Source organism: Trichosurus vulpecula, chromosome 7, assembly GCF_011100635.1.
Source record: "Trichosurus vulpecula isolate mTriVul1 chromosome 7, mTriVul1.pri, whole genome shotgun sequence".
In the NCBI taxonomy this organism is placed as follows: Eukaryota; Metazoa; Chordata; class Mammalia; order Diprotodontia; family Phalangeridae; genus Trichosurus; species Trichosurus vulpecula.
This window is the reverse complement of record NC_050579.1, coordinates 251,240,797-251,263,777: the sequence shown is the minus strand read 5'-3', so window position 1 is coordinate 251,263,777 and position 22,981 is coordinate 251,240,797. Positions and strand designations below refer to the sequence as shown.

The 22,981-nt window shown below is 40.5% G+C and overlaps 1 protein-coding gene across 1 annotated transcript in view; it reads right to left on the bottom strand.

Annotated features, from left to right (window-relative positions):
- Positions 1–22,981, bottom strand: part of BTBD9 (BTB domain containing 9) — a 552,498-nt gene that overhangs the window by 13,566 nt on the left and 515,951 nt on the right. The window contains exon 10 of the mRNA XM_036768793.1: positions 19,155–19,233. Within this exon, the coding sequence (XP_036624688.1) occupies positions 19,155–19,233 (79 nt within the window). The remainder of the gene's footprint in view (positions 1–19,154; positions 19,234–22,981) is intronic.

Sequence of the window (22,981 nt, the reverse complement as noted above, 5' to 3'; positions counted from 1 at the left end):
GGTGACATTTCCATTGCAGTCTGCTCCTAACAGAACTCATCAGGAGTATTGTGTCTGGTTCTGGCTGCCAGTTTAAGGAGGACACTGAAAAGCAGGAGAGTGTCCAAGAGAGGGCAACCAAGGTGGTCAAGGCTCTTTAGTTACTGGCACATGAAGACTGGTTGAGAGAAATGGTCATGTTCAGCCTGAAAAAAAGAAAACTCAGGAAGGCTATCAAGTATTTGAAGACTTGCTTTGCATTTGTAAAAAGATCATTTTTTTTTTCAATTCCAAATTCTCTTCCTTCCCTCACCTCCTTCTCCCACTCATTGAGAAGGCAATAAATAAAAAACCTATTACAAATATGAAGTCATGCAAAACAAATTTCTGCATTAGGGTTGTTTTAGGAAAAAAAAGAGAGAAAGAGAAAAAAATGTTTCAATCTGCATTCTGAATCCATCAATTCTCGATCTGGAAGTGGGCCCTTTGAAATTGTAGGAGATCACTGTGTTGATCAGAATTATTTTTTTTCCTTGTGTGAAATTATTTAATTCTCATGATAAAAAGTGTTTGACACTTTTTTGACATATGCATACATACGCATATATTCTATATGTATTTTTCTGGCAATGTATATATGAATTTTTCATTTGAATCATCTCTGAACTATTTAACCTTTTGCTAGTCAAGATGAAAAAAAAGTTGTAGCAATTAAAAAAAATATGATTTGTCCTTTGACTTAGAGCCCCTTAATCTCTGGACTCAAATGGGTAGATTTATATCAGGGGCAGCCTTAAAAGATCAATTTTTTTTTGATTCATTTTGCTTTTACTTAGAGTTTCCTCTGGGAAACTACCAAATATAGAGAAGCTATTGGTGGTGCTTAGATTTCTTAAGATATGACCAACAAGGTCCCTTGCTCCTAGACAAGAAAAAATGTTTAAAGGAGAAAGACAAAATGTGACCAAAAAGATATACTGGAGTCACATGGAGCTCTCATAATAAGCCATACTGACATTCTAGCAAAACTCCTATCCTTACTTGCCCGAACTACCTTTTCATACTTACTATCATTATTATTTACCAATCACATTAACTTATTTATTAGCGTTTTCTATGGTGTGGTTTATTTCCTTCCCCCCCAATAGGATTTTATTTTTTCCAATTATACGTAAAGATAGTTTTCAATATCCATTTTCATAAGATTTTGAGTTTCACATTTTTTCCCTCCCTCCCCTCTCCAAGATACCAAGCAATCCGGTATAGGTTATACATGTACAATTATGTTAAACATATATCCACATTAGTCATATTGTGAAAGAAGAATCAGAAGAAATGGGAAAAAACATGAGTAAGAAAAAAAACCAAAAACCAAAAATGTGAAAATAATATGTTTTGATCTGCATTCAGACTCCATAGTTCTTTCTCTGGATGTGGATAGCATTTTCCATCATGAGTCTTTTTGAACTCTCTTGGATCACTGTACTGCTGAGAAGAGCTAATTCTATCATAGTGGATCATCATACAATGTTGCTGTTACTGCGTACAATGTTCTCCTGGTTCTGCTCACTTCACTCAGCATCAGTTCATGTAAGTCTTTCCAGGTTTTTCTGAAATCTGTCCGCTCATCATTTCTTATGTATTCCATTACATTCATATGCCACAAATTGTTTAGCCATTCCCCAACTCATGGCCGTCCCCTCAATTTCCAATCCTTTGCCATCAAAAAAAGAGATGCTCTAAATATTTCTGTATATGTGAGTCCTTTTCCCTTTATGATCTCTTTGGGATACAGACCTAGTAGTGGTGCTGCTGGATCAAACGGTATGCACAATTTTATAGCTTTATAGTTCCAAACTGCTTTCCAGAATGGTTATATCAGTTCACAACTCCACCATCAGTGCATTAGTGTCCCTATTTTCTCACATCTCCAACATTTATAATTTTCCTACTGTCATGTTAGCCAATCTGATAGGTGTGATGTGATACCTCAGAGTTGTTTTGATTTGCATTTCTCTAATCAAGCTGACTTGCTGCTGACTATAGATAGCTTTCATTTTTTTTTTATCTGAAAACTGATTGCTCATATCCTTTGACCGTTTGTCAATTGGGGAATGACTTGTATTCTTATAAATTTGGCTCAGTTCTCTGGAGAAATGAGGCCTTCATCAGAAACACTGGCTGTAAAAATTGCTTCCCAACTTTCTGCTTTCCTTCTAATCTTGGTTGGTTTTTTTGTTTGTGTAAAACTTTTTCAATTTAATATAATCAGAATGATCCATTTTGCATTTCATAATGTTCTCTTTCTCTTGTTTGGTCATAAGTTCTTCCCTTCTCCACAGATCTCACAAGTAAACTACTCCTTGCTCTCCTAATTTACTTATGGTATCACCCTGTGTCTAAATCATGTACCCATTTTGACCTTATCTTAGTATACAGTGTGAGATGTTGGCCAATGCCTAGTTTCTGCCATACTACTTTCCAGGTTTCCCCAGCAGTTTTTGTCAAATAGTGAGCTCTTATCTCAGAAGCTGGAGTCTTGGATTTTTTAAACAGTAGCTTACTATAGTCATTGACTACTATGTCTTGTGTACCTAACCTATTCCACTGATCCACCACTCCATTTCTTAGCCAGTACCAAACAGTTTTGATGATTGTTGCTTTATAATATAGTCTTAGATCTGGTACAGCTAGGCCACCTTCCTTTGCATTTTTTCCCACTAATTCCCTTGATATTCTTAACCTTTTGTTCTTCCAGATGAATTGTGTTATTATTTTTGTAGCTCTACAAAAATATTTTTTGGCAGTTTGATTGGTATGGCACTGAATAAGTAAATTAATTTAGGTAGAATTGTCATTTTTATTATATTAGCTTGGCCTACCCATGAGCAATTCATATTTTTCCAATTATGCAGATCTGACTTTATTTGTGTAAAAAGTGTTTTATAATTGTGTTCGTATAGTTCCTGGGTTTGTCTTGGCAGGGAGACTCCCAAATATTTTATATTGTCTACAATTATTTTAAATGGACTTTCTGTTCCTATCTCTTGCTGCTGGGCTTTGTTGGTGATGTATAGAAATGCTGATGATGTACGTGAGTTTATTTTATATCCTGCAAACTTGCTAAAGTTGTTAGTTATTTCAAGAAGTTTTTTAGTTGATTCTCTAGGATTCTCTTAATATACCATCACATCATCTGCAAAGAGTGATAATTTTGTTTCCCTATTGCCTATTCTAATTCCTTCAATTTCTTTTTCTTCTCTTATTGCTAAAGCTAACATTACTAGTACAATATTGAATAAAAGTGGTGATAATGAGGATCCTGATCTTAATGGGAAAGCTTCTAGCTTGTCCCCATTACATATAATGCTTGCTGATAGTTTTAGATATATGCTACTTACCATTTTAGGGAAAACTCCATTCCTATGCTCTCTAGTATTTTTAATAGGAATGGGTGGTTTTGTCAAGGGGCGATGGGCCAAGCTTCTTGTGCCGGGAGGCCAGAGGCCTTCTCACTGACTTTCCTCGCTAGGCCCTTGGGTGCTTGCCCACCACACTGGGGTGGCCTGGCCTAATCATATCTGTTGTGTTGGGCGTTCCCAGGGTGGCAGTTTGCCTTCCACAGTGGGGCTGGAGGCCTCACAGCTGACCTGCTGAGCCAAGATTGAAGGGCCTCCATTGCTGAACTATGCTGTGGCTAAGAGCTTTCCACCGGCTTGCTGGTCTGCACTCCCCTTTTACTTAAGTGAGACAAACCTTTCCTGAAGTCCTTCTAAGTTATCTTAAGCTGGAAAATTGTTTCAATCCATTTTTTTTGTAGGTTCTGTCACTCCAGAATCCATTTAGAGGCTTGATTTAACTTTGTTTCCAGGGGAAACTGGGGAGAGCTCAGGCAACTTCCTGGCTTTTTTTCCACCATGTTGGCTGTTGAACAGAATTATTAAGTCTTTCATAGTTGACTATCTTTACCCTATTGCTTTATTGTATAAATTGTTCTCCTGGTTCTGCTGACTTCAATCTGTATTGGTTCACATAAATCTTCCTAGGTTTTTCTAAAAATATCCCCTTCATTTCTTACAGCACAATAGTGTTCCATCGCATTCATATGCCACAATTATTTTTTTTGGAATCTCCCAGTTGATGAGCATTCCCTCAGTCTCCACTTTTTGACCACCACAAAAAGAACTACTATAATAGCTCTTTTGTACATGAGTCTGCTAGTAGCAGTATTGCTGGGTCAAAGGGTATGCACAATTTAGTAGCTTTGGGGGCATAGTTCCAAACTGCTTCCCAGAATGGAAATAGTTCACAGCTCCACCAATGATGCATTAGTGTACCTATTTTCCTATATCTCTCCTAGCATTTGTCATCTTCCTTTTCTGTCATCTCAGATGCATGTAAAGTAGTGCCTCAGTTTTGTTTTAATTTGCATTTCTCTAATTATAAATGATTTAGAGCACTTTTTCATATGACTACTGATAGATTTGAGTTCTTCCTCTGAAAACTGCCTATTTATATCCTTTGACCATTTATCAATTGGGAAATGGCTCTTATTCTTTATAAATTTGGCTCACTTCCCTATATATTTTAGAAAGATATCTTTATCAGAGAAACTTGTTGCAAAGTTCTCACCCTGCCCCAGTTTCCTACTTATCTTCTAATTTTAGATAAATTTTGTTTGTGTAAAAACTTTTTAAATCTATGTAATCAAAATTATCTATTGTACCTCCTGTGTTTGGTCATGAACTCTATACACAGATCTGAAAGGTAATTTCTTTCATGCTCCCCCAATTTGCTCACACCACTCTTTATATCTTAATCATGTACCCATTTTGACCTTATCTTGGTATATGGTATGAGATGTTAGTCTTTGCCTAATTTCTGCCAGACTACTTTCTAGTTTTCCCAATAGTTTTTGTCAAATAGTGAGTTCTTGCCCCAACAGCTGGAATCTTTGGGTTTGTTAAACACTAGGTTACTGTGCTCATTTGCTTCTATATATTGTGTACCTAATCAGTTCCATTGATAAGGCACTCTATTTCTTACCCAGTATCAAATTGTTTTGATGATAATGTTTCTGATGAACTCTATTGTATTAGGTTGAGATGTGATCCTGCTAGGACCCCTTCTCCTTCCTAATTTCTTCATTAATTTACTTGAATTTGTTGATCTTTTGTCCCTCCAGATGAATTGTTATAATTTTTTCTAGGTTAATAAAGTAATTCTTTCATAGTTTGACTGGAATGGTATTAAATAAGTAAATTAATTTAGGTAACTTTGTCATTTTTATTATGTTGGCTCAGCCTACCCATGAGCAGTTAATATTTCTCCAATTATTTAGATCTATCTTTGTGTGAGGTGTGTTTTGTAACTGTGTTCATATAGTTACTGTGAATAGACTTCCTCAAATTTTATACTGTCCATAGTTATTGTAAACAGAATTTCTCTATTTCTTCCTGCTTGGCTTTGTTGGCAACATAAAAAAGATGTGGATGATTTATACAGATTTATTTCATATCCTGCAACTTTGTTGAATTTGTTAATTGTTTTGATTAGTTTTTTTTTTACTTGACTCTCTCTGGTTCTTGAAGTAAACTATCATATTATCTGCAAAAAGTGATAGTTTTGTTTCCTTGTTGTCTATGCTTATCCTCCAATTTCTTCTTCTTGTCTTATTGCCACAGCTGTACAGTATTCTAGTACAATACTGAGTAATAATTGTGATCCTTGCTTCACCTCCAGTCTTATTGGGAAGGTTTCTAACTTACCCCCATTGAAGAAAATGCTTGCTCTTGGTTTTGGATAGATACTATTTATCATTTTATGGAAAGTTCCATTTATTTCTATGCTTTCTAGTGTTTTGCTTGAAAAAGAAAAAGAATGGAGGTTATATTTTGTCAAAAGCTCTTTCTGCATTTGCTTTGTATTTGAAGGGCTGTCACTTTGGCCCGAGAGGGCAACCAGGATCAATGGGTGAAAGTTGCAAAGGGGCAAATTTCAGCTTGATATCATAAAAACTTAACAGTGGTCACTGTCCAAAAGGGCAATGGGCTGCCTTAAGAAGAAGTGGTTTTCCTTCCTCGAAGATCTTCTGCTGAGGTGGACTGCTTTTTATATGTCAGAACGGGTATTCTTTTTGTAGATGGTCTGGACAAGATGACTGATAAAGGACCTCCCAATTCTCAACATCTGTGATTCTGATGTAGAGTGCTTTTTTTAGTTTGAGGGGATGATAAAGTCTAATGCGTGCTTTTTAAGGGAGGGGAAAACTTGAGTGTATTTGTAGGCAGCAGGGCCAGGGATGGACATGATTAGAGAGACTGGGGCAGGAGGCAAGGAAGATACCATACCCACACCTTGACATCTCTTTAGATCTTCAAAATCAACCTGTTCAAAACTGAGCTCATTATCTTTCTTCCCAAATAAAATTGCTCATTCAGACTTTGCTATTTTTGCCCAATATCTCATGTTTAAAACTTTGCTGTTATCTCTTCTATTCTGTCATCTCCCTCACTCCTCATATCCAATCTTATCCCTTCTACCTTCTGCAATACCATGCACCCCCCTCTTCCAAGTCTCAGTGTTCTTCCTCTACTAGGATAAATCCTTATTCTTTATCTTGCAGATGACTCCAATAGTCTAACAAATATTTTTTCCACTCTCTGCCCTCTTCCAATCTACCCTTCCCACTGAGGTCAGGTTGTTGTTATTGTGTTTGTCCTTCATTCCTGAAGAGGACCATGGCATCGGGAAAATGATGACATGACTTACAGTTGACTTTGATTTGAGTGAGGGAGGGCTGTGCAAGGTCACCAACCTCACTTTCTCCTCCAGAGCCATCTGGGTCCAGTGGCCAGATATTCACCAGGACAAGTGGAGATGGCTCAGGATGCAATGCGAGACCCTGGCCCTTTACAGGTTCTCACTTTGAATAAGGTAAAAACACCCATTCAATGAATAGGCGTGAGTCAAGAAATTAAGAAATTAAGAAGTGAGTCAAAGGATTACCTGTTAATTAGAAAAAAGAAATAGAATCAAAGGGGGAGGGGAAGACCCTCAGGGTTGCTCCTCAAAAGAGAAAAAAATTACCACCGACATTCACTCTGAGCCAGGAGGGCCCAAAATATAGCTATTAAGTGGAGTTTGTGCAGGGACCTATTGTCATCAAGACCCAGTCTCCTTACTCCTCTGCTCACATATCTTCAATAGCCCCTCAGTGCCTACTGAGTGAAATTCAAACTACTTTGCCTAGCATTCAAGGACCTTCATTATGGCATCATCCTATCTTTCTAACACTCCAACTGAGGCCGCTAGGTGGTACAGTGGATAGAGCGCTGGGCTTAGAGTTAGGGAGACCTGAGTTCAAATCAGCCTCAGATACTTCCTAGCTGTGTGACCCTAGACAGGGCACTTACCTGCTGCCTACCTGGGTTTCCTCAACTGTACAACGAAGGTAACAACAGAACCTACTTCCAAGGTTGTTCTGAGGATCGAATGAGATGATATGTGTGAAGTGCTTAGACCAGTGTCTAGCACAAACCAGGGCTTTAATCAGTGCTTGTTCCCTTCAAAATAGGCTTTGCTGTGTCTATGCCTCAGCTCACACACACTACTCCCGGCTTGTTCTCTCTCCCTTGTCTTTTGCCTCAATTCTTATCCATCCTTAAAGTCCAATTTAAATGTCACCTTCTCCATGAACTTTTTTGATCTTACCTCTTCCTCTTCAACTCCCCCCATCCCCTAATTCCTCGTTGCTCATGATATATTCCACAAATCATTTTGTACCTCCTCTAACGCACTTGTGTGTTACTAGAGTTACCTGTGCACATGTCACTGGATTATAAACTCTATCATATCTCAACTAATTGTAACTCTGCCTGTGCCTGGCACAATGCTTTGCTCACAGTATGGACTTAAAATATTTGCTAAGTTGAATTACACATTTCTTCTGTCTAAAAATGCTTCCACTTTCGCATTTGACCTCCCTACACAGTCTGGCAAGCTATGACACAAGATCTGCCAGAATACCACTGCTGGAAAGACCCTGGGAAAAGAGACCCTATGGCAGGTCAGATAATGCTTTGTTTGCACATCTGCTGCCTGAGTAGCAGTGAGAAAAATTACATGCTCAAGACACTTTCATTATGGAGTCTGGATTATGTAATCCAGATGTATGTGCTAGGATTTTGGAAACTGTGTCAGCCTTTTCTTGACTATTTTTTAAAACAGAAAAGAGCAAACAAATATAAAAGATCTAATTTATTAGATTCCTGTGGCTGCCTGAACCTTCTCCAGGAGACAAAAGTGGCTTAATCACTACTACCCTTTCCTCTAGACAGATGGCAAGAGAACCCAGTTGACATCCTCAACCAATCCCTTTGTATTTTACATAAACTGCCTTGGACATCTCTTTGCCTTAACCAGCAAGATTTTTCTGTGCATCTGGAGATGGGTTGTTTGTGTTTGTTCTGTTTGGAACAGCAGCCGGCTCCACGAGAGCATGCACGTTTCAAGCCTCCCTCTTCTAAGTGCATGGCTCAGCAGTACGATAGCATTGGAGTTTATCAGCATAAGCTGGAGACTTCCATTTATCACAGGGATCAGCACCAGCTCCAATGTGTCTACCTGTAGCGGGCACCTTTTCCCAAGTTAGTCCCTTGCTATGCAATTAACAGTCATGGCAATGCTCCAATACAGCGTGGATACATTGCTGAGTGTTTGAAATTGATTTGTAATCAATGTTGTGTCACTTTCCTCTCTTTTGTATCCATTCAAGTACTCATTTTCCAATAAAATCTTCCATAACATATCGATGTCCAAATATAAAGACGGCCGCAAAAATATCCTTTTTTTTGGTAACAGTACGACTTTGTATTAATTTTTTTCCACTACGCTCTTTTCTTCTTACAGCTTAGACAGCATAGCCTTGATGGCAGTGCCTCCAAAGACCTGCCAAACCCAGTGGTGTTTCCCTTCTTCCTTCCAGTCCTCTCTTATGTCACTGATGTTGGCCACTCTCACCTCAATCAGCCAACCAATTGACAAGCATTTATTAAGCACCAACTATTTGCCAGGTATTATGCTAGGCTCTGAGGATAAAAAGACAAAAAAGGTTGGATTTCTCTTGTTTTCAAGGAGCTTACCTTCTATCAAGGGAGAGAACATGCACACATATGGGGCAGAGTATCGCAGGCATTGCCAATGCAAGAAGCACAAAGGCAGGATGTGGAATGGTGTGTGTAAGGAATGCATGCATGCATGAATAAACGCCTTTATTAAGCGCTTACTATGTGCAAAGCTCTGTAGTAAGTGCTGGGGACACAGGAAAAAAGTGAGAGCCGCTGCTCTCCAGGAACCCCAGTTCTAATGGGGGACAACACAGACAGTTTCTGCTGCAAGTCAAATGGAAAAGTCCCATGGTCCTTAGAGTGCAGCAGCAAAGCAGATGGCGATGCCTCCTCTTTAATGTCTTTCCCACTGACGAAATGCTATTGGTATCTGGTGTTGAACCATCTGATAGTGCCAAAGACTTTGGTGACAAGACTTTCTTTCCTGGGTCCTCAGTAGCAGTGGCTGTAGCGCCTGCAGGAAAGGCTGCTTCCCAGGCTATGGGGGCTGGGCCGGGGGCATCACCATTCCCAGGGCTCTGGGCTGGGCTGACTCCATCTGGATCTTAGGGGAGATGGTGGTCAGGGTGACACAGTGGGCTTGTCTGGCATACACTGTCCCCTGCGTCTCTCAGGCTGCCCCCTTCTCCACAGGGATTTATGGGAAGAAGCATAAGGGCTGGGCTGGAAGCAGAGCTAGTGGCCTGAGGGGTGCTGTCATGGCCAGGGGTCCGGTAACTATCTGATGTGGGGGGCAGTTCACCCCCGCACCTTTGATTTATCTCTCTTGCTGGTGGTGATTGATTAGGAAGGTGGGCCCCCCCTCTCTACAATGATGGCTGTGGACACTGAGTTGGAAGTTAGGTCTAGTGGTTTGGGGGGCACTGCTCCTTCTCAGGCTTTGGGCTCAGGGCCTTGGGCTGTCTCTATCAGCATCATAAAGCTCACTATGATTACTCACAGGGAAGGATTTCAATGTAAGAAGAAATTCCTCAGTCTCAGTGGAGTAAGCTAGGAATAGGGACATGACTAAGACACCAGCTTGTCTACATGCTGGCTTCTTCTGAGTCTTTCTTTCCCTTGAGGGACCCAAAAAGAGTCTGCAAGGAGGCCAATTTGGCTGGACTGCGTTTGAAGGGAAGTAATTTGTAATGAGTCTGAGAAAGTATAGTGTAGCCGGGTTGTGAGGGCTTTAAATGCCAAACACAGGAGTTTATATTTTATCATGGAGGCATGAGGGGGCCACTGTAGCTTTCTGAGCAAGTGATTGACACGGTCAGACCAGTCAGACCATGCTTTAACAATATCGTGTGGAGATTTCTGTAGATTGATGGGCTGGGGTGCGATTTGAGGAAGGGGGCCCAATTAGGAAGCCAATGAAAAATCTCAGTGAGAGGTCATGACGGTTTGAACTAGAACAGTGACTATGGAAATAGATAGAGGGGTAAATGACAGCAATGCTATGGTTGGAGAACAGATTCTAAATGGCAACTAAATGGATATGGGGGTTGAGATGTTGAAGATGACTCTGAGGTTGTGGACCTGGGCCACTAGAAGGATGGTGAAGCTAGAAAGATGAATGGATTTGAGGGGAATGGTAATATGGACATGCTGAGCTGGAGATGCTTATGTAAAATTCATTCTGAAATGTTCAACAGGCAGTTTGGTCCTGCAGGACAAGGGACTGAAGCTCAGGAGAGAGCTAAGAGCAGGACAGATGGGTTTGGGAGGCATCTGTAGAGAGCTGATGACAGAGCCGATGAGGTCACCAAGAGGGAAGAGACTTGTGAGGTACACTCCCATTTAGTGGGCACATTTACAGCTGATGATCCAGCAAAGGAGACTCAAAAGCAGCAGCTATCCAGAAGAGAATTGAGAGAGATGAGCACAACAAAAACCCAGAAAGAAGGGGATATCTTGGAGAAGCATTGAACAATGCAAAATTCTATAGAGATGTCAGAAAGGACAAGCAAGGACTGAGAAAAACTCACTAGATTTGGCAACTAAGAGGTCACCTATAACTCTGGAGAGAATGATGTGAGAGGAAGAAGGAGTCAGAGGGTAACAGCTTGAGAGGAGGTGACGTTGTTTCAGGGATGCCGTATTCTCTTGTTTTTCCTCAGGGAATCAAAGAACACTGGAATTTTTGAGCCTGAAGGAGAAACCTTAAGGTCATTGAGTCCAGCCTCCTCAATTTATTGTTGATACTTTCCAGGGCTCAATGCTTGGTCCCCCTATTCTCATCACCATTCTCTGTTCTCCTCACTCTCCAGAGCTTATGCAGCCTCATGGTTTCAATTATCATTGATATAGATCATGTTACTTTCCTCTCCATCTTCCTATGGCACTTATTACAGGGATTGCAGTACAAGGGGTGCTTCCTTAATGATGCTAGCAATCCTAAACAACAACGTACGATCCTTCAAAGCAGTGCCATAAAACAGGATAAAAGCGTAATTGCAATGGCAGTATGTGCAATCTTACACGGTAGGTTTCTATCTCTTAAAAGATGAGATGGATGTACATTTTATGTTAGTACCAAGGTTGTCTTACTATTTTTATTTTAATTTTAGGTTTGTTTGTGGCACTTGTCTTCATTTGTGCAGTTATAGGCCTTCAGTATCTTGTTCTTTTGGCTCTGTTTTGTTTACTTTATTTCATGCTGGCCTGTTTCATGTATCTTTGATTTCTTCATATTTGTCCCTCATGGAATAATAATATTCCATTGCATTCCCCTACTGTAATTTGTTCAGTCATTCTCCAATCATTCAAGTACATTGTTTCCACCTTTTTCCATTATAAGTAGCTATGATGTTTTCAGGGAGATCAGTATTTTCTTGTTGTCAGCACAGTCTTGGTGCATAACCTGGAGAACAGGATTGCTGAGTCAAAGGGCGTGAGCAATGTTATAACTTTTTTTGTATGCATAACTCCTCAATCAAAAACCTCCATTTCATACCACTTTACCTTCCTCGAGGTCCATATATTCCACTCCTGGTAAAAGACATCTCCACTTGACTATCTCGACCATATTAAACTATGGCAGTTCTAAGACTGAACTCAATGTCCTCATGCTTTCCAAACTCCTCCATTACTATCAACAGCCTTGCAATCTTCTGCCTAGGTTTCTAACTCTGGTATCTTCTCCAATCCCCTCTTCTCTGCTAGAAAAATTGGGACTGTCACTAGTCGAGCGTTCCCCCCACTTTATTTCTAGGGTCTTCCTTTCCTGGTTTGATTCTACAGCCTTTGGTTCAGATTTTCATGTCCATGTATTTAGATGGATGCAAGTCTCACTCCTGGCTATCTTCTAGCCTGCTTCCTTTCCTCTCATGAATTTCACTCTGTCCAGCAGCAAGCAGCATCTTCTGAGTGTCATTTCAATCACACCACTCCCCCATCAGAAGCCTACAATAGTTCCTAATTACTATACATATCAAATTAGAACTCCTCATTATCTGCCAGGCTGTCTGACTTACCTAGATTGTCTCATTTCTCACTCTTCTGCTCTGCTCAAACAACTTGTTCATTTTCCCCACATAAGACATGATTGCTTCTCAGTCACTATACAGATGATTTGAGTTTCTTCTTTGCATTTTTGTGTATTTCTCTCTTTCCCATGAAGTTTATAAACACATTTGTGATGGGACCACGTCTCTTATCAGGCTAAGAACTCCCTGTCATTTTCCTTGTTCTGCATGTAAGGGATACTTCTTCAGGGACTCTAGCAATCCTGAGGAAGAGGATGAGGATGAGCTAGAACTTGTGACACTAGAATGGCCGCCTTGAGGATGCTTTCTAGGGCATAGACCACCTCTAGAGGCAGCTGTAAAGAAGGTAGTTAAGGGAATGAGAAGCAGCTTGACAAAACTTGGGCCAAGATATCTGGGAAATGTTCATCCACATCTTTATTGAAAATCTATATTCTTGTTTTCACCGCAGCAACATGTTTCCATGGGAACTTGGATGAAAATGGGAACCCACAGCTACTGACTGGCCTGTTAAAAGTCTGGTAAATAATTTCTGCAAGGCTGCAGGTTCAGGGCTGAGTGGTCCTGGAGGGTGGCTCAAACAGCCACTTGTAGGCTTTCTGCCCTGTTGATGCCTGGCTTATACAGTTCCAGATGGGATACAGTGTTCTCCGTGGCCAAAACAAGTTTGCATATTGGTGCCTTCTACTGGCAACACAGCACCTGACACAATCTTCTGTCTCTGTAGACATAAGGGTATTTTATCACCATAATCTTATTCATCTTTACTATTTAGTAAAGACTCAAGAGGTCAGTGCCAATCCTCTCCATTTTACAAATGAGAAAGTTCTACACAATCAGCTGTGTTTTAATTTAAAGAAGGCATTGATAATATGGAGCTGGGTGGTCAGAAGATTAGTCGTCATATTATATGTGGCTAAAGGAGCTGAGAATGTGTAGCCTGGAGAAGAAAAAACTTAAGGAGGACAGGACTGTCTTTACGTATTTATGGGGCTATCCTACAGAAGAGGGATTAGATTCATCTTGCTTTGTGCCAGAGGCCAGAACTGGGAACAATAAGTGGATACTGTAAAGCAGATGATTTTGGTTTGATATAAGAAAATGGCTTCTTCACAATTAGAACTGTCCCAAATAAAATGAGCTGTTGCAGAGATGGGTACCTGGTTCTCTCAGGGGAGGGCTTCAAAGGGAGGCTGGCTGACCAGGAGCACTGTGGAGGGGATTCCTGTTCAGGGAGACATTGGACTAGATGCCCCAAGAGGTCCCCTCCCATGCTGAGTTTCTGGGATTCTTTAAGATCCAGGTCAAGCCCAATCACCTTTGTAAAGAATTCCTCAACAGCTTTAGTCCACATAGGGATCCTATTCTCCTCTAAACACCCAGGCTGCTTACTGTCTGTACCAGTCATCTGTCATTTTAAATACACTCCCTTGGACTTTTAGTTAACTTTTCAACATGTTAGCCTTATCTGCCCAACAAGTAGATAAGCTCTTTCTTTGTATTGCCAATTCTACCATAATAAATATTTGATTGGCAAATAATTTGGAAGAAGCTGTTTCAGCAGGTGGTGGCAGAAGCAGCCTCAGCAGCTGGAGTCTTGGTATCACAGATTCATATATGCTGAGATTACCCTCTACTCCCCATTTACAAAAACCTTAAGTTTTTCAGATCTTGATAGGTTAAAGCTGGTAGAGACTCTAATCCAGCCCTTCATTTTGTAGAGAAAGATACTGAAGGATGAAGGGGATAATGACTAGCTCAAGGTCACACAGCTAGCCAGGGGCAGAGCTGGCAAGAGAACACAGGTCCTCCGAGTCTCAGACCAAGGCTTTTCCCTCTATGCCATGGAATTTTAGAAACTGCATTTTACATAGCATGCTTCTTAGTGAGAACACAAAACTTTGCACTGTCTGGTTGCTGCCTGTGAGGTTCCACACCTCCTGTATTTATGTTATAGCAAAAGCTTTTGTGTAAGTCTTTGGGGGTAGTTCATGTTTTCCATTCTTCCCTGTCCCTGTCCCCATCCGGCCATCTTTGTCTCTTGTGCCAGGATCAAATATGCTCCAGAGTTTTCCTCTCAACATGGGTTTACGTCAAAAATAACTGTCATTAGAAAGGAAAGACAGACTCACTACAATTTCTCTTAATCTCACTAACTGCTACTATCCACAGGACCCCTAGGCATTGTCTCCTTTAGCCCAGCCTGATCTCATGCCGTGAAAATGTGCTTATTTTCATGGCCATGTCAAAGCTAATAAATAACCCAGGAGTACCCAGGGGATAGATATGAAGAAGTTTGTAAAAGAAGCCACATCAGGAACAGACTAACATTTGAACACAATAACTTGGGCTGAAATTCAGACATATCCTGGAGAAATAAGTTCCTCATATTTATGGATATATCATCAAGATATGGCTTCTAGATAACTGAAAACAAGGAAGAATTAGAAAAAAGAGGGATTTTAGCCATCTGAAAGGCACAAACATAGGTAGCTGAACAGTGGAGCTGGAATGGCCACAATTTTGCTAAACTGGTATCTGAGACCAGAGTAAATAATTTTTGTGGGGAAATCCAAAGGGACAGACTCTTCGGCAGCAGACACTAGGGGAAAATCAAATAAACTAAAACAATGGAAGTATAAGGATCAAAGAAGGCTAGAAGTGCTGACATCTAGTGATAAGTGAAAGAGAGAGAAATATTTTTTCACTTATTGCTTGAGGTGGAATGCTGCAAATGGGCAAGGAATGTGATGCAAAAAAGATCTGAGGATGAAGGAGAGGGACTTGAGAGTGACATCAAGCACAAGGGATTACAGAGCAAAGTGAGAAGGGGAGTGAAGGATGAGAGGAATAAACACAGGAGGGAAAGAAAAAGAAAATGTCCTAAGAAGTTAAGATAAACAATAAGGATTTACCTAAGTACACAAGGAACCGGAGGTCACTGAATGAAGCATGAAGCCCTCAAGAGATAAGCATTAGGGAGCTTTATTGACAGAAGTAGTAAGCACCTTTAAAAAAACCAACCAAACTTAAATGAATCTGCATTCACAAAGGGACGATGAGAGGCAGATGCCAGAAGCAGACACAGACTTACTGAAGGACAAGGACAAATGCTGCAGGAAATCAGGAGTGTGCCAGGACAGGTGATTAAGAAACCCGAACCTCTACAGGTTGACACAGCCTCAGTCGCCTAAAGTCCTGACTACAATCTAAGGGAAATAGAAAAATTAGCACGCAGCAGACACATTTCAAACTCTGTGGCTGCGGTTAGGCCTGACAGACCAGGGAGAGAGAAGACAAGACACTACCAACAAGGCAGAATCAGTGGCATTTTAAATCCCAGAAGCTTCTCTCCTAGTCAGGAGGCAGTTCTGTGCTGTCCTTTACTACACTACAAAAGGAATGCTTGGAGGTCCGGGTAGTTTTTTGCCAGTGCCAGAGACATCTTCGAAACGACTTGGCTTATGGCTTTATAAGACTATGGTCTCTTAATAGCCAATCAATCACAGTGATCCCATTTTACACACCTCATTTCCTACCTCTCGCAGACCCTGTTTAAATTCTAAATTCACAGATACCTTCTTAACTCACAAATTTGGGTTTTCTTGGAAAGGATACTGGAGCGGTTTGCCATTTTTTCTCCAGCTCATTTTACAGATAAGGAAAGCAAGGTAAATAGGGTCAAGTGACTTGCCCAGGGTCACACACTAGTAAGTATCTGAGGCTAGATTTGAACTCAGGAAATGAGTCTTTTCATCCATTACTCTATGCATTGTGTTACCTAGCTGCCCAAATCACAAATACTTCTTCTCAAGTCATATTTTTCCCCTACACTCACAGGTCCGGGTCCTTCCTCAGACAAGAGAGGGTGGGACTTGGAGAATACAAGAATCTTGCTTGGGTTGGAGGTAACTACTGAGTTGATCCACACAAATGTCTATTTCTATTGAGCCTCTGCATATGGGCAACAAGCACTAGGCTCTAAGAACCAACCTTATCTACAGCTAGAGATGACCACCATGAATTTTCATAAGATCTTCAAAGCTGTAACTGGTAAACAAAAAATCAATTTCCAAAATGAGATATGCTGAATGTAACTGACTAAGACAGATGCCCCCTCCTCTTTCACTGACACAGCAGAGAAAAGTGGAGACAGGAAATCTACAGCAATGTTTTTCTTTTAAAATTTTACTAATGTTCTTTGTGACACATTCATTTCACAGTGTACTCCTTCCTCCCCTACCTACAAGCAAACAAACAAAACCCAGCAAAACCAACACTAACCACACCTGACCACCCCGACCACAATCCACACCCCTAGTCCTCCACCTCCTCAACAAAGGACAGAGGCAGAGTTTCTCATCTTTTCTCAACGACCGAGCTTCAAGCCACAGGATTCACACACCCCCTCCCCCTCCCCCCGCCAGTTGTTTTTATTTACACACACAAATATAGAATGATGGGTATCCCTTGGGTTATGCTCAATGACCCTGGAGGGGTCACCCACATAATTAGTCAAATCTGAGGGCTGCTAAGGGGTAGGCAGGGATGCTATATGCTCCATGGAGATTCTCCCTTCCAAATTTCGACCTGTAAATCCATTGCATTTGGATGACGAGCAAGAGGGTGGAGGCCTTAATGGAATTTTTATCTGGATTTTTGTCATCTCCACTTTACAGCTTCTCAAACCTTCTCTAAGGCCGTCACTTAACCCAATAGTCAATTTTTTCTTCACAACATCCTTTCTCTCCTCTAAACTTCATGCCAACAATTTCTACTCTAGGAAAAGTTTCCTTTTTAGCCCCCTCTGTTCTCCAACCCAATTAATTTAATTTCTGTTTCCCACTCTCAACTTGTTTCTGGTGATTATAATGTTTAGGCATACATGTTTCTGCTGTCTTCTCTGCCCTGTTAGATTGTAAACCATTTGAGGGCAGAGACTGTGTCTATTCTTTAGAAGTGCTGTTCTAGCTCTTAATGTACATTCTAAGGATGTGCTTGCTTACTGAGTAAGAAAATTTAACAAATAAGCTTGTATTTCCACTTCTGCTCTAAGGGAAACTTTTGGGTTGACAATCATTTCCTAACTCATTTGTGTATCTTGCCTAATGAGATTCTTATTTGTTTTGTGGTTTAAGGTTGTTTTCACTTCATAAGAATAAATCTACATTAGAAATATTTGCCATAAGCAAGAACAGCTCCAAGAGACTGACAAAATGACATAATTGCCCATTTGGCTGAAATTAATTGATTTCAAAGTTGAGTTTTAATTGAGTTCAAAGTGGACAAATTGGTTGTCCAAAGTCTAGAGCAGGGGTGGGGAACGGGCAGCCTCCCCAAGTATGGCCCTTTGCCTGAATCCAAACTTCATACATTAATAGCAGGGAAGTGTACATTTATATTATTTCCAGTTGGAATGATCTTGTGTGCTTACATAGGAGGGACTCTGGTTCTTTGAGGAACCAAGCAGTTCCATAGACTACTAGAGAAAGCAAAAGATGCTTGAAGTAAGTGTTTCTTCAGTGAGAACATGAGTTCCGCCTAGACTCAGCCAGATACTCCCTTTGGTGAAGAGACACTCAAGGAACAAATGGCCATATCACTTTTGTAGCTGAAGCTCCTTTAAATAAGGAGTTCTTAACCTTCAGAGACCCAAGGATCTATGGATAGATTTCAAGGGATCTGAGAAGATGACATTTTCAGTATTTTGATTTTTCCTTTGATATAACTGGATTCCTTTATAATTCTATTTTATTTTATGTATTTGTAGAATATTCTGAGAAGGGATCCTCATAGACTTCATCAGATTTTGCAAAGGAGTCCATAACATTAAAAAAGATTAACTCTGTTTTAACTGTGGAATATAATTATGGACAAATATCAACAGAGTTATCAAATCTGTCTTCCTAGAAAGGGCTGAGAAAGTCCCTAGAAAGGAACTCTTGCTCATAGGTAGGTGGATAGATGGTTTATGTGACCCACTATGTTCAGCCAGTCCTCTGACGGGTTGTATCCTGGCCATCTTTTTGGCATCAGCCCTGCTGCTGCAGGCACACCCCTTGTTGCTGCCTCTTGTTTTGGGAATATTAATATCACCATTGTGTCTGCTAAAGATGTGTTGATTGACTATGCTATTGCTCCAATCACCATCCCTGAGACTTCTGAGACCAAAACAAACTTCCCCTGGTTACCATTCCTGTGTGCACCAGTTTCCTTCTTAGAAATAAGCTTCTTGAGGGCAAGGACTGTCTCACTTGTATTCCTATCCCCAGTGGTTAGTATAGTGCCGGGCATGCAAAAAGCACTTGATAAATGTTTATTTTTCATTCATTCAGGTTTTCTCGAGGTCCTTCCCAACCCCTAACTACAACAGAGAAGGAATCAGGAATGAGCAATGATTTTCCTTTGCCAGGGAAGACACTCAGAAATGATACCAAATGATGATACTATCACTGTGTTAACACCAGACTTTTTTCTACAATAAGCAATCCAAACAACAGGCTATCGGTAGAACCAAGAGTCATATACTTTCATATGAAGAAATATCACAGCATCTTTCATGAAGGGAGGTTCTTACCTCATTTGCTGTGTTGTGTGTTCCAACTATTCGGATGAAGGATGCAGGCTGTTTATCAAAGGTTACTGATTGCCAGGATCTGTGAAATAAAGCACAGGGATATGCCAGGTTAATCACACCAGAAGTTAACACCACTAATTTGTGTGTCTTTGGACTGGGCAATATGGAAATACGCAAAAAGAAGATTAAAGACATTCATTACCCATAGGAGCTGCTAGTCTAGGTATGGCTTCCCTATTCAGGGAGTGTATACAACGTACAGGCAAAGACTCACAAAAGAATTTATAAGCAAGCGTAAATAAATATAGCTCAGATTGGGTGCAAAAGAGTAAGGGTGAAGGTTAAGCAGGAAAGGGTTCTTGGAGGAAGAAAGTGCTGAGTCAGATTTCTGAAGAGCAGCAGGAATGTAAGTCAGGGGAGAGGAAGGGGAGAAAGAGGCCCTGCCCTTGTGGAGCTGTAATTTATTCACTGCCATCTAGGAAACTGTCTCTAAGGTCAATGTGTCACATCACATGGCCATCAACACAAAGATTTCAAGTAAAGTGTGGCAATCACCACAACTAAGAACGGAAGGAATTTCTCCAGGAACCAAGATCCTCTTCTCATTGGACTGGAAAAAGCAAATATTTCCCTTTCCTGCCACCTCCCTCCCTACTCCCCTCCCCTCCCCACACTCTCTGAGGACTTTCCACTTTCTAGGTGGTCTGTGAAAGTAACTAACATTTTAAAGACAGTAATACCAAGATGGTACAGGGTCGAGTTGACCATCTGTTTACAATCCCACAGTGTGTATTCTAGGCAAACATTTTCCTCATAGTCTTCATTACTTCTGGCTCCACAGCCAGCTTCTCACCAGCATACATTGGAACAAAGGGTGGCCCCCACAACTGTATGAGTCTGATAATATTTTTTGTTGGAAATGGGAAGGGTTCACAGTTGCTGCAGTCCTCCCCTGCTTACACAATGGAACTGCCAGCTGCTAGGAAGCTGTTTCCTGTAACTGTCTGATTATAAAATAATGTTACAAGAAAAAATAAATTTATTCATGGGGGTAGGAATCCCCTATTCCAGTTCCAGCTGTTTCATCTTTCACTATAAACATCCCTCGAGATTAAGTCATTAGCGCCTGGATACTGGTCCCCTGAAGGTCATTATAGCTATCAGCACCCTAAGTGTGAAATCCATGGTTCTGAACACAGGAGGACATTATCCTAACAAAATTTCTCTTGTTCATACATGAAGATCGTGCTATTTCATCATCCAAAGGGTATGTGTCTTATGGGATGTGGACCCTTGTCTAAGTCTCCTACATAATCACTATTTGTGGCTGTGGAACAGAATGAAACTAATAGAACCATGTGGGGTTCAAACACATGCATCCACAGGGCTCTATATCAACCAAACTCATTGGATTTACAATAAATGGCCACTTTCCCTCCAACTGCTGTCAGAGAAAGTTTGTGAGGCTCATTCTACAGCAATAAGCAGCCTTCCTCTTGACCCTGCGCCCCATTACATTCCTCAAAGAACCTGTAAACACTAAAACTATGAACTGAAATGATCATGGAATACTTCCTTAACTTTCTTTCTACCATGGAGCCAGCTAACGCAGACAGACATCAATAAAAAAGGCTTTGGTTCAATCCATAAAGAGACTCGACACAAAATTTCAGAGTAGAAGGGAGCCTTAGAATTCAGCTAGTCCAACATAACTGGGGAAGAAAAATAGCCTCAAGGGGGTAGGGGGGAGAAGAACTTTATTGACAGATCCAGGAGAAGTTATCCAGAGGAATCCAGCAGTAAAGGTAATAATTGCTTCATTGCTAAAAGGGACATTAGAGATAATTTGTTAACCCTGCTAATCTTACGGATGAGCAAACTGAGGGGCAGAGATAAAAGGTCACACAGCTAGTGAGTGGAAGATCTGGGACTGGAACTCAGGTTTCTGATTCCCAGGAGAGTCTCCTTTTTTTTGTTTCTTTTTTCTCCTCATTTAACAGTATTTTATTTTTTTCCAATTACATGTAAAGATAGTTTTCAACATTTACTTTTATAAGATTTTGAATTCCACATTTTTTTCTCCCTCTCTCTCTCCCCCCTCCCCTCCCAAGAAGGTCAGGCAATCTGACACTGGTTACTTATGTACAATCATTATTAAACATAGTTCCACATTAGTCACATTGTGAAAGAAGAATCAGAACAAAAAGGAAAAACCACCAGAAAGAAAAAACAAAAAGAGCCAACAGCCTGCTTCGCTCTGCATTCAGACTCCGTAGTTCTTTCTCTGGATGTGGATGGCATTTTCCACGTCTCTTTTGGAATTGTCTTAGGTCATAGCATTGCTGAGAGAAGCTAAGTTTATTTAAGTTGATCATCATATAATGTTACAATTATACATGTTTTCCTGGTCCTGCTCATTTCACTCAGCATCAGTTCATGTAAATCTTTCCAGCTTTTTCCGAAATCCTCCGGCTCATCATTTCTTATAGCGCAATAGTATTCCATTACATTCATACACCACAACTTGTTCAGCCATTCCCCAATTGATGGGCATCCATCCCCTCAACTTCCAATTTTTTGCCACCACAAAAAGAGCTGCTGTAAATATTTTTGAACATATAGGTTCCCTTCCCTTTTTAAAAATCTCTTTGGGATACAGACCTAGTAGTGGTATTGCTGAATCAAAAGTTATGCAGAGTTTTATAGTTCTTTGGGCATAGCTCCAAATTGTAGAGTCCTTTTTCTACTGCCCCACACAGCCTCTCTCCATATTCCACAGGTAGCATGGAGTACCGCATAGAGTGCCTGAGTTCTAACCCCTGACTACCTCTACAACTGAGTGCAAGTCATTTACCTTTTCTGCGTCTCAGTTTTCTCATCTATAAAATGAGTTGGTTGGGCTAGATGACCCGTAAGTCCCCTCCACCTTTATGTCGATGATTGCTTGCAAACCTTGGCAACACTTGCTTTAGCTTGTGCTTAGGAAATGAGGCTGACAGTATGGCACAATGAACAGGAAGGTGCATTCTGAGAATAATCAGATCAGAAGGTCTCAATTTAATACCAGTCTTCCATTACACTGCATTAATATATAATTCCATTAGAGTTCATTTTCACTAACACAGCCTGAAAGTTGAATATATGATTTCACTTTCAGCAAAACCAGATACTACCCTCAATACCAAAGTGTCAGTATGATGGAAGAGCAGTTAATAGAGGGTAATGAATAACTCTCTCTCTCCCCAAAATCAGATTCTATTTTTCCTAAACTTCTTCAAAATAACTTCAAATGTTGCTCAAGGGAGATAAAGTGGTGTTAGGATGGTTATCTCCACATCAGAAGTACATGTCTGTAACCAATCAAAGGGCTCTGTCCAAAGCTGAAATTTCACACAGTTTGGAAACTGCCATTAAAATGCAGTCTATACAAACACTTGAATGCAATTATAAATAAGCTACATTGCTGTTCTGTTAGATGCGGTACCCTTGACAGGGAAAATTTGGAGCTTACTTTGTTAGTAAAACTTCCAGGTGAGGAAATAAGGATACTCACATCTCCATCACTTTTTTATAGAACCAGTATTAATTTGGGGAGTGGGGAGGTAGAAGTCTTTGACTTTGGGGAAGAGGAAGAGGGAATTATAATCTCTCTTTCTTAACACTCCCTCTCCCCACCCTGAAACTTCCAATTCCATCAATTTATCCACCATTCACTGAACAAATGCAAATTATTTCATTGTATGGTAGAAAAAGTTCTGGACTTGCTGCCAGGAAACTTTGCCTCTGCAACCAGGTAGCTATGTGACTTTGATCCAGTCACTTTTTTT